This window comes from Elephas maximus, chromosome 18 (genome assembly GCF_024166365.1).
Source record: "Elephas maximus indicus isolate mEleMax1 chromosome 18, mEleMax1 primary haplotype, whole genome shotgun sequence".
Classification (NCBI taxonomy): domain Eukaryota; kingdom Metazoa; phylum Chordata; class Mammalia; order Proboscidea; family Elephantidae; genus Elephas; species Elephas maximus.
In genome coordinates this window covers 35,991,889-36,004,832 of record NC_064836.1, presented here as the reverse complement: position 1 = coordinate 36,004,832, position 12,944 = coordinate 35,991,889, and the positions used below count along the sequence as shown (strand labels likewise).

At 39.6% G+C, this 12,944-nt stretch overlaps 1 protein-coding gene across 4 annotated transcripts in view; it reads right to left on the bottom strand.

The window, feature by feature from the left end:
• APP (amyloid beta precursor protein) overlaps window positions 1-12,944 on the bottom strand; it is a 302,781-nt gene that overhangs the window by 20,092 nt on the left and 269,745 nt on the right. For 2 of the 4 annotated variants that reach the window (XM_049858263.1, XM_049858265.1), the window contains 2 exons: window positions 11,035-11,256; window positions 158-211 (listed from right to left, as the gene is read on the bottom strand). In XM_049858263.1, the coding sequence (XP_049714220.1) occupies window positions 158-211; window positions 11,035-11,256 (276 nt within the window). The remainder of the gene's footprint in view (window positions 1-157; window positions 212-11,034; window positions 11,257-12,944) is intronic. The other 2 variants (XM_049858264.1, XM_049858266.1) reach the window with 1 other exon arrangement.

Sequence of the window (12,944 nt, the reverse complement as noted above, 5' to 3'; positions counted from 1 at the left end):
AATTCTACTTTTTGTCCTATAGGGTCGCTAAGAGTTGGAACTGACTCAGCAGCCATGGGTTTGGTTCACTTTTATCAGGAAGGGAGAAGGTGGCGCCTGGTCAAGGTCAAGCTCAAGCACAGGATGCTGACAGGTAGAAGTTAAGCGATTCAGATACCTGGTCGAGTGGTCAGTCCTCGGTCGGCAGCAGGGCGGGCGTCAACAGGCTCAACTGGGCACAGGTGGCAAGATGCACAGAAAGCAAACAAGACAAATCGAGACGGTAAGTCGTGGCTCCGGGACACAGAGCAAGGAAAAGCATTTGCAATCAACAAGTTACAAAAAAGGAGCAGCTGGAAAAGAACCAGTGAGTTAATCCCAGACATAAAGGGGTAGGCGGGGCACCACTTCCAAAGGTTTATGGCCATTTAGGGGTCAATCCGCAGCCTTAGCATTCTAATAAAAATGGTCACCAGGAGCCCCACTGACATCGAAGAAGAGGGTTGGAGAGTGTAGCTTTTCCTCTCAGCTAGTTTAGAGACAGTTTCTTGGCTTTTGATTAGAAATGAAAATATATTACACCCAGCCCAGCAGAAAACCTTAAGGAGACCTCCTTTTTACCACTGTACATTCTTATCTTACTTTACAGTTAGTTAACTAGCAAAGGACTTGGTTAGATCTCCAGGGGAAATGCAAATAAGAATTTATCAGGGAAGTTTCACCACATAATTTGCCGTTTCGTGAATCAAATTTGTCTCTAGACTGAGGGCAAAAGAGGTCAATCTGTGAGTTTCTCGCCTTTGTTTCTTGAGGCTGGTTTCTGTTGGAGAGATGACACACAGTTGATATGTGTGAAATGTGAATAGTTTCTTCCATTACTTGTCAACATGAATAATTTTCCCTTTGTGTGTATTCTGGGTCTGACCCAAAGGAAGCAGGAATGAAGCGTTATAGACGGCACAACGTGGCCAACTCTGCTTACCGTTATCTGGAATTTCCAAAAGACTTCCGACTCTCAAAGAGTTATTTCCTTGAATTTATACTGGGCTTCGAAGACACAAGTGATGGAGAGAGAAACAAAGCTGTTAGGGTAAAGAAGGCATCGGGGCAAATGCAGGCAACGGAGGGGGAGAAGCCCCTTAGGGAAGGCCCCCGGTGATGAAAAGGTTAAGACAGTAGGAAAAAGAGAGCACAGGTGTTAACAAGAAGGCAAGGTGTGCTCCATGGGATGGCAACTGGATCAGCGACTTCCACAAAACCACAGAGCTTCCTGAATCACATGGGGTGGGCATTCAAAAGTGGCATGAGAAGCCCAAATCGATTTTGAATGCCACACACTGGCAGGAACGGTGAAAGGAAGAAAGCCACAGCTCGCCAAGTATTTAAATAGGAGGAGAAAATAATGTTTCTGGGTACGCTAAGAAATTTGGAGGAATCCGAAAGAGAAAAAGAAATGCTGAGTGAAATAAGTCATCCACGAAAGGAGGAACGCTGTCTGATCTCACTTGTATGGAATACCTAGAACAGGCAAAGTATAGCGATTAAAGTTTATTACCAGTTACCCGGGGCCGGAGGGAGAGAGGAAGGGAGAGTCACCATTTAGGAAGCGCTGAGTTTCTGTTTATGGGGATGGGAAGTTCAGCAAATGGATACTGGTGGTGGCAGCACAACGTGATTAATGTGACGGGTGTCACTGAACCGTACATGTGAAAAATGCTGACTTGGCACGTGTGTTATCTATATATTTACAACAATTAAAAAAAAGAGAGAAAAGTGGTTTGGTCCTTTACAGTGCAGAGACTGGCAGCATGGTGGAGAAGGAAGGGGGGTGGAGGCGTTGCCTGCCCTCGTTTCCACCCCAGACTCCAACGTTTACAATGTAGGAGACCTTGGGCAAATGGCCACTTCTACAGCTGTACTTATAACTACAGTGAGGAGGAAATTAAGATACATTTAAAAACCTGTTTTAAAAACTTCCAATACTATAACTGGATTCATTAAATAGCCTATATATTGAATATTCTCTAACAACTATGGCTGCAAGTTAGAAGCCCTGGTGGCACAGTGGTTAAGAGCTATGGCTGCCAACCAAAAGGTTGGCAGTTCGAATCCATCAGCTGCTTCTTGGAAACCTAGGGGCAGTTCTACCCTGTCCTATACGATCTTTACGAGTTGGAGCTGACTTAATGGCACCTAACAGTAACAACATTGCTGCAAAGGATCTCCAGTACTTGTCTATAAGAATTAAGGCACAACTCTGCAACTCACAGATACACTAAAACAATGAAGTATAGTTTCTCTATAACTCATCTTTTTCCCCCCACCTGAAACAATGTATACCTGTTAAAAACCCCGTTGCCATCGAGTTGATTCCGACTCATAGCTACCCTACAGAACAGAATAGAACTGCCCCAAGTGTTTCAAAGAAGCACCTGGTGGATTCGAACTGCCGGCCTTTTGGTTAGCAGCCAAGCTCTTAACCGCAACGCCACCAGGGTTTCTGCAACAACATACAGTGAGTGACTTTATGACTCTGTAAAAATGGGGTTAATGGGAGGATTATTGTGCTTCCTGAGAATTTCCCGATGATGGTGCTTCAGTTGTGGGTAAGAACACAGCAAACCACACTCAAAGAACAAACAAGTAACAGAAGTGGTAATCCTATAAATCAACAGGTAAATCATTAGTATATGTATTCGACTCTAAGGTTTCTGTTAGCTATATTTTTACAATTAAAGAAATAGAAAAAGAAAACAACAACAACAAATATACCAGAGAACAACTCTGCAAATACATACAGTCTTACAAGAACTTGTTGTGCCTCTTCAAATATGTATTATTTATACATATGTATTCCATATAAAGAGGCAGACAACTGGCCACAGAGACACTCTACTCGGGTGTTCACTGATCCTACGCTGACCTTGAGGCTGGTCTCCTCAGGCAGTAATGAAGGAACAGAACACAGACTGCTGCTAATGACTCAAAGGCTTCCACCAGTTCATTTCACGGTCCACGAGAACAACTGTTCTCTAATGTTACCTTCACTTTGTTTTAGCCACTTACTTAGGTTTTGTGGATCTGAAATCCAAAAAGAATAAAAATTCCTGAAGGCCAGCTGCAGCTGTGTAGGAGGCTATACTACTGGAGAACTGTGTTTATCTTTTCAACGTAATTAAAAGACTGCCTGGGCATCTGACCTTCCTTCTAACTGTGACTAATTATTCTCAAGAAAAACACCACATTTCTGGTAGGCATTTGAAGCTCTGGTGATAAGAACTGCCAGGACAATGAAAGGAAATCCTTTGAGAATTTTAGATGTTTTCAATAGCTCTGTGTGTACGTGCATGTGTGTGTAAAAAGAGAGATTAACAAGAAATCTGATTCTGGGGAGAGGCAGAGGGAAGAGGAGAAGTGAGACTTTAGGATTATATGCTTACAGGGCTTGGTATATTCAGTAACTTTAAGGATACATTATTTGGGCCAAATGGGTGAATCTCCTCGACAAAGGCTCGTAAGTTTCTCTGATAGGATACTGATTCCCTTAAAAAAAAAAAAAAAAAAAGCTACCAGTTGACACGAACTATGTTGCTATGATCTGAACAGGTTTCAGTGGAGCTTCCAGGCTAAGGCTAACTAGGAAGAAAGGCCTAGTAATCTACTGCCAAAAATCAGCCAATGAAAAGCCTATGAATCAGAATGGCCTGATCCATAAACAGTCATGGACATGATGCAGGGCTGGGCAGCTAACAATACTCATGAATAGCTAACAAAAATTAACAGCAGAGACCTTGCAAGGAGCTTTTCATGCAGTCTCATTTAATGCTCAAATCGTATCTTCGAGTTAGGGACTAATGTCACCCTTGTTTTACCAATTAGGAAGCAGCCAGAGGAGCTAAGTAACTTGCCCACCATCTCATAGCAGAGCTGGAATTTCGATTCAGATACATGTCATCCAGGAGGGTGGGGTAGTCCCACCTGTGGGATGTGGGGAGTGTGGAGGTGTTTTTTGTCATCATTATGACTAGGGAAAAGGAGTCCTATGAGGTTTTAGCGCGTGGGGGGCAGGGATGATGCCTGATGCTCTGCATGGGCAATCCCACACAATTGAAAATTGTTCTGCATCCTATGTGATTTTCTCATTTCCAGAACCTAATGCAATTGCAAAGAGAAACACAAAGCATTCTTACAGTTTTAATGTGAGCGGAATTTTCTAGGAACATACCACTGGGTAAACTGAGGAAAGAATGGATTATTCAGAGCTTTACCAAGAGTTATTCACTATTGTTGAAAATCACATCCCTGCTGCTGCTGCTGCTGCTGCTCACAGAATCTAAATCACCAAAAGAGGCCTCTATTTTGTTAGGTGCCGTTGAGTCGATTCCGACTCACAGTGACCCTATGGACAACAGGGAAACATTGCTCAGTCCTGCATCATCCTCATCTGCATCTGTCACATCCATACAGGGGCAAACACCTGACGATGCCATTGTTTCTACTACTAGCTGGGTCAGAGCACTTAATGTAGTGTAACATAAAAATTATAAATTATGTCCAATACATTGACCTCCACCTCTAAACTTTGCCAGTCAATTTTATTTAAAGATTGTTAAGGAGGCTTTTAAAAACATGTTATAAAAGGGATGTTGGGTCTGACAGTGTTGTGAACCACAACTCAAGAACCTAAGGTCTTAGATACTATTGTTTCCCAATACTTTTGCATAAGACTTTGCTGTTTATCAATAACAGATCTTTATTTAGCAAGAATAATGCCAGCTCTTTGGATGAAGCCAAGGTAACGTAACAGCTGCACTGGGTCAAGGACCCAGAGGCACTAAGGACTGTGCCCAGCTGGGCATCTTGGCAATACCAAGGGCTTTGGGTGCCAAGTACAGATTGTCTCCAAGGGCTGATGCTAAAACGTGTGCTGTTAGGAATCTAAACATCCAAACCCAAAGGCCACAGGCCATTCCCAGAGCCCACTTCAGAGTAGAATGCATTGCTCTGTGGTATCTCCATATTGTTTTGGTATTGGCCTTCCAAAAACTGATCACTCTGGGGAAACCCATTACAGCTAATTCAGTCTTTTTCTTTGGATTATTTGGTGAGAGAGGAAAAAAATTCACATCTTTTACTAATGTCTTTTAACTTGGCTGAGACTTCGCTGTTTCTTACTTGATTTGGGGGAACTGTAACATGCTCAGCTTCTAAGCAAAATGTCAGAGATTTGAGTCTGCCCAGAAGCACCTCAAAAGAAATGCATGTCACTCTACTTTCAAAAAATCAGCCATCAAAAACGCTAGAGAGCTCAGTTCTACTCTGACACACATGGAGTCACCATGACTTGGGCAGCTGACTGGATTGCAACTGGCCTGTCTGGTTAAGGTTCGGGGAGCAGGAAAACAGTGGAAATGTTGAGGATAGGATTAGGGTTTAGAAGGGTAAAGTGTCAAACCTCTGGGTTTCAGGAAACTGCTTTGGTAAAATAGTTTCTTTCTGTATTTCTACTTAAAAGGAACAATCAGTATCAGTCAACTTTTTTTTTTTTTCTTAAACAAAATGGATCAGTTTAGCTACTATTTAAAATTTTTAATAAGAGCAGAATGCTCAACAGAAGACGCATAAACTTGGAGCATATAAGGGCAGACTTATTTATTTAACTGTTGGTTTTATTTCTAATACCGAAGTGGTGAATGTAAAGTTAAATCTACCTCATCAGAGTCAACAAGGAAATAAACAGATTAATATGCCACAAAAAAGCAGTTATCAATAGTGTGAGAAAGTAAAGGGAAAATCTGAAATTCAGGAAATGTGATGCCTTCTACCATTATATGAAATGCGTTGCTGTTCTATATCACGGTATGTGGCACCAAACTCATTGCATTCCACTGAAGTCGCTAAATGTGTCAAGTCGACTCAGGTCGCTAAATGTGTCGAATTGGTTTCCAGAAGAGTTAAAACTGACAAGGGCCTTGAGGGACTTTTATTTCTTTAGACTCTATATGGTCTGTATTTCTCAAGGATTCACAATATTTAAAGGAAATATCAAGGAACACAACCCTACACAGAAATCTCTCTAAATTAACCTCACTCTGCTGCTAAATTACCTTTGTTTTTGGTCACTAAATCCTTTTCCATCAACTTTACCATAGATCCATTTTAATTTCTAGGTCCTATTATTTGTGTGTGATCATAAAAAGGATTTAGGAAGGCTGAAATTTATTTTATCCTCTGTTCCAAAATCAATACATAATGGGAGCATTTTATCAGGTAGAAACTGTACATTTGAAAGACAAGTGAAAATGTCTTAAATTTTGAGACATTGACAGGAAGGAAACATAAATTATAACTTTAGAATCACGTTAGAGATAAATGCGTTTTCAAAGGCAGAAGTCATTTTAAATATTATAGAGTACAATCTAGATATTTAAATTTTTTCCAGGAATAGTTGAGACTTAGACGTAAGTGACAAATTTACATTGAACATTGAATCTGGCAGAAAGGGAAAAAAGGAAGTTACTTTTCTACCAAGAAAGGTTTGTTAGGGTTCAGAGATGTTGCCTATTTTCCTCTCAGTTTAACACCCTACATTCTAAATCACCACTCCTCTTCCGTGTGCCGTACTGGGGTGGCTCGTGTGCTGTTGTGATGCAGGAAGCTATGCCACCAGTATTTCAAATACCAGCAGGGTCACCTATGGTGGACAGGTTTCAGTGGAACTTCCAGACTAAGACAGATAATGAAGAAGGACCTAGTAGTCTACTTCTAAAACAACTGGCCAGTGAAAACCTTATGAATAGCAACAGAACATTGTGTGATATAGTGCTAGAAGAAGAGTCCCTCAAGTTGGAAGGCACTCAAAATATGACTGGGGAAGAGTTGCCTCCTCAAAGGAGAGTTGACATTAATGATGTGGATGGAGTCAAGCTTTTGGGACCTGCATTTGCTGATGTGGCACTACTCAAAATGAGAAGAAACAGCTGCAAACGTTCGTTATAATCAGAACATAGAATGTATGAAGCATGAATCTTGGAAAATCAGAAGTCATCAGAAATGAAATGGAACACATGATGATCAATATCCTAGGCATTAGTGAGCTGAAAGGACTGGTACTGGTCATCATGAATTGGGCAATCATATGGTTTACTATGTTGGGAATGACAAATTGAAGTGGAATGGTGTCACGCTGTGAGTGGTAGGATAGTATTCATCTGCCTACAAGGAAGATGAGTTAATACAACTATTATTAAAATTTACCTACCAACCATTAAGTCAAAGATGAAACTGGAGACTTTTACCAACTTCTGCAATCTGAAATTGATCAAAAATGCAATCAAGATGGATGATAGTTACTGGTGATTGGAACGCCAAAGTTGGAAACAAAGAAAGACCAGTAGTTGGCAAATATGGTCTTGGTGATAGAAACGATGCCAGAGATTGCATGATAGAAATTTGCAAGACCAATGACTTATTCACTGCAAATATATTTTTTTAACAGCATAAACGTTGACTATGCATGTGGACTTCACTGGATGGAATACATCGGAATCAAACTGACTACATCTGTGGAAAGAGACATTGGAGAAGCTCAGTGTCATCAGTCAGAACAAGGCCAGGAGCCGACTGTGGAACAAGACCATCAATTGCTCACATGCAAGTTCAAGTTGAAACCAAAGAAAATTAAAACAAGTACACAAGAGTCAAAGTAGGCCTTGAGTATATCCCATTTGAATTTAGAGAGCATCTCCAAAACAGATTTAATGCACTGAACACTAATGACCGAATACCACACAAGTTGTGGAATGTTATCAAGGACATCATACTTGAAGAAAGCAAAAGCTCACTAAAAAGGCAGAGAAAAAGAAAAGACCAAAATGGATGTCAGAAAGGACTCTGAAACTTACTCCTGAAAGCAGACTAGCTAAAGCGAACAGAAGAAATGACGTGAAAGAGCTGAACAAAAGATTTCAAAGGGCAGCTAGAGAAGACAAAGTATTATAATGAAAAACAAAGGCCTGGAGTTAGAAAACTCCTGGAGTTAAAAAACCAAAAGGGAAGAACTTGTTTCACATTTCTGAAGCTGAAAGAACTGAAGAAAAAATTCAAGCCAAGAGTTGCAGTACTTAAGGATTCTACAGGAAAATATCGAATGACGCAGGAAGCATCAAAAGAAGATGAAAGGAATACACAGAGTCATTGTACCAAAAAGAACTGGTCGACGTTCAACCATTTCAGGACGTACCATATGATCAGGAACCAATGGTACTGAAGGGAGAAGTCCAAGCAACACAGAAGGCACTGGTGAAAAACAAGGGTCCAGGAAATGATGGAATACTAATTGATAAGTTTCAACAAACAGATGCAACGCTGGAGGCGCTTACTCATCTATGCCAAGAAGTCGGGAAGATAGCTACTTGGCCAACTGACTGGAAGAAGTCAGTATCTGTATCCATTCCAAAGAAAGGTGATCCAAAAGATTGTGGGAATTATCAAATGATATCATTAATATCACATGCAAGTAAAATTTTGCTGAAGATAATTAAAAAATGGTTGCAGCAGTACATTGACAGGGAAATGCCAGAAACTCAAGCTGGATTCAGAAGAGGACATGGAATGAGGGATACCATTGCTGATGTCAGATGGATCCTGACTGAAAGCAGAGAATACCAGGAAGATGTCTACCTGTGTTTTATTGATAATACAAAGGCATTTGGCTGTGTGGATCATAACAAATTATGGACAACACTTAGAAGAATGAGAATTCCAGAACACTTAATTGTAATCATGAGGAATCTGATTACAGACCAAGAGGCAGTCATTCAAACAGAACAAGGGGACACTGCATGATTTAAAATCAGGAAAGGTATGTGTCACGGTTGTATTCTTCTACCATATTTATTCAATCTGTATGCTGGACAAATAATCTGAGAAGCTGGACTATATGAAGAATGAGGTATCGGAATTGGAGTAAGACTCATTAACAAATTGTGATATGCAATAACACAACCTTGCTTGCTGAAGGTGAAGAAGACTTGAAGCGCTTACTGATGGAGATCAAAGACCACAGCCTTCAGTATGGATTACACCTCAACATAAAGAAAACAAAAATCCTTGCCACTGGACCAGTAATCAACATCATGATAAATGGAGAAAACATTGAAGTTGTCAAGAATTTTATCTTACTTAGATGCACAATCAATGCCCGTGGATGCAGCAGTCAAGAAATCAAACGTACTGCACTGAGCAAATCTGCTGCAAAAGACCTCTTTAAAGTGTTAAAAAGCAAAGATGTCGCTATGAGGACTAAGGTGTGCCTTACCCAATCCATGGTATTTCCAATTGCCTCATATGCATGGAAAAGCTGGACAATGAATAAGGAAGAGTGAAGAAAAATTGATGCCTTTGAGCTATGGTGTTGGCGAAGGATACTGAATACACAATGGACTGCCAGAAGAACAAACATATCTGTCTTGGAAGAATTAAAGCCAGAACGCTCCTCAGAAGTGAAGATGGTGAGACTTTGTCTCACATACTTTGGACACGTTATCAGGAGGATCCAGTCTCTGGAGAAGGCCATCATGCTTGGTAAAGTAGAGGGTCATCGGAAAACATGAAGACCCTCAACGAGATGGACTGACACAGTGGCTGTAACGATGGGCTCAAGCATAATGGAACCTAACAACAACGACTCAGCATTCTAAATGAAAAATCCTAGTGTGTATTCAATTTACATAAATGAGATTAGACATTTTCCCCAAAAAGTTCTCATTAGAGACGAATAATGAGAATTTTAAGAGGTCAAAGTATGTCTACCTATATAAAAGATGACACAACCAGGACTCTAGTAATAATACATTTTAATAAGGAAGTTACCCAAGTCTTTGGTAACTAAACAGCCTTAAAATATTTTGCTCTATCTAAGAATTATTTTTGTAAACGGTAAAGTCTTAGTCATTTTCACTTTATAATTCACACTGCTATTCAAATCAGATGATATTACTGTAATGTGTTCTTTTTCAAATTCAGGAAACAAATTTGGGGTGATTACTCACATTAGAAAATTAGTCATAGAAAGATTTTCTGGAATGCTTCTTAAAAAAAAAACCTTCTTGAGTACACATAACTTCTAATATTTGATTTAGATATAGTCTGAGAAGTGCATTGATTGGGTTTTATGAGGTATGTATATTACAAATATGAAACCACCATTCAAGTGTGCTACTTAAGGAAAATCACCGCTAAAATCCTGTGTGTTCTGAAGTGCATTGATTGGGTTTTATGAGGTATGTATATTACAAATATGAAACCACCATTCAAGTGTGCTACTTAAGGAAAATCACCGCTAAAATCCTGTGTGTTCTTGAAAAGCATGCCATTAGTATCTAGAAATCAAGGTTTCCATGTGTTTGCAATTTCATACTTTTGAATATGTAAAAGTGATAGGGAATAGAAAGAAAAAAAGAAGAAACCTAAATGATGCCCCCTAAGGAGATAGCATTTGAAAGGTTCTGTTAAGAAATTTCTATGACGAAAGGAGACCCTCTGTTGCACAAATGTGCAATAAAGACAATTTTACTCTGAACAATTATAGGCAAAAATATTTAGAGCAACGTGCTTCTTAATTTTGACAGCTGGCTTCAATTTTGCTTTCTAAATACAAAATTGCTTAAATCTTACTTCTTCCTCTGCCTGGTACATTGTGATTTCCACAATCCCATCACCATTCTGATGGTCTGTTCTGTGTTCTTGGAAGGCGGGCGTTCCAGCTTCCTGTCTCAGCAACACGAGTTGAATATTGTGCTTTCATTACAGAAGCAACAAAACGCCTCCCAGTGGGAAAGTATTTTTTAAAATTCCTATCAAAAATCACTACTCCAGATTTAAAAAAAAAAAAAAAAAACACGCAGGTGTATAAATACATGTACATGTGTATATGTGTGTGTTAAAAATGTGTTATGTATGTGTATTTCTGTATGTGTGTGTACATCATTTCTAGATATAAATAGATACATGCTTATACACTAAAATGCTCTCCTTCCCTCCGGGGACTCTTACCTTCGTTTTCTGTGTTGGCTGGCACAGAGTCGACGCCAAAAGGATGCCAGGGCTGGAGATCATCAAGGCTGAACTCTCCATTCACGGGAAGAAGTTCCACCGTCGTTTTTGTTTCGGTCAAAGACGGCATGAGAGCATCATTTCCATAACTGATTCTTGGTTCACTGATCACGTTGGCCAAGACATCATCCGAGTAATTTTGCTCTTTCTGAAGCAGCTCATCTATGTAAAGCAAAACAAAAACATCTCTTTGGTGAATAATAACAACCACCACAGCAGCAGCAGCAGCTATTTACTGTTTTTAACTGCTTCACGTGTTTGATTTCATTTAGTCATGGCTTAGGTACCATTATCTCCACCTTAAAAAAAAAAAAAAAGTTGTTATGGAGACGACTCTGACTCATGGTGTCCCCACGTGCGTCAGGGTAGAACTGTGCTCCATAGGGTTTTTAATGGCTGATTCTTCAGAAGTAAATCACTAAGCCTTTCTTCCAAGGTACTTCTGGGTGGACTTAAACCTCCAACTGTTCAGTTAACAGCTGAGCACATTAACAGTTTGCATCACCTAGGGGTTCTGTCTCCATCTTATAGATGTGAAAACTGGGACATACAAAAAGTTAGGCAATTTACACAAAGCCACAGCTACTAAGTGGTGATAATGGGATCTCAGTCCAGAGAAGATGGCTCAGATGACTGATGTTCTTAAGCACTGTACCACTGTCTTCCCAGTGAAGAGAGAACCTTAAAAGTTGCCACCACCTCCTCTGACACAGAGTACACAGATGATTGCAGAAATAAACAGCGTACTTTGATGTGGTAACTGAGGTAGCGGGGAGTAGGGCACAAACTACAAATCTCTTTCAAGTCAAAGGATGTACCCAGTGGACCTTGAGTCTCTCCTTGAACACTTGTGTGGACGAGGAACTTCTAACTGACAGGCAGCCAGCTCCATTTTGCACAGTTCTCACAGCTTTGCCATGAACGAATCTGCCCGCCCAAACGCTCTCCTGGAGCTACATGACCTACGTTCTGAGGCAACACAGACACTGTCCCCTTGGCCTTCCAGATGCAGCTCTGCAGACATGAAGCTCTGCTCTGGCCCTTTCTTCTCTGGCTAGACATCACTGTCTCCAACGTTTCTCACGTGACCTGACACCAAATATCCTGGCCTTTTTCCTTTGCTGCTTGTCTTTTCTAAAAACTACTACCAGTATTCTTTTTTAAATTGACTCCTCAACAAAATGTTTATGGAACATAATTGGCTTATCCGAAGTTCTTGTAGTCTAGTAAAATTTTATTATCAGTATGCATTTTTACTGGAAAAAAATATAATATTGCTTTAAAAATTGACCCTGGGTTATCACAAAATTTGTATTTGAATATTATATTGTCAAAGATTGACCAGGTTTTTCTGTGTATTTTCCCTTCCATTAGAGGCCTATGGATAGCTTATGTCCTATTAACAATAATATTTCATTAGTCAGAACGTCACCCTTTCTAGTCATGCTGTCCAGAGTTTATTAAATATATTTCAAGCCAATCACAGGTTAGTATTAATGCTACAGAAAATGAAACCAGCATTTAAATTTAATTTGTAACATGTTACTATCATCCTTTAAATCCTCTTCTAAACTGACCAAAAAAAAAAACCTGAAAAATTAAAATTCTGATCAAATATATCCATTAAAACAATTTGAGAGAACACATTAAAGCATGTGATTAATATCCTTCTAAAAAAAATTTTTTTTTTTTTTAAGGAGTGAGTTTTATTACAAGATATTATTTTAAATGATAGAATCTGAAGCAAATCAGTCCTTCTGAAATCTAATTTGAATTTTAATATATATCTATGCTCCATGGCACCAATCTAAAATTCAGCATTTGATTCCCGCAATGACTTTTCCCAGACA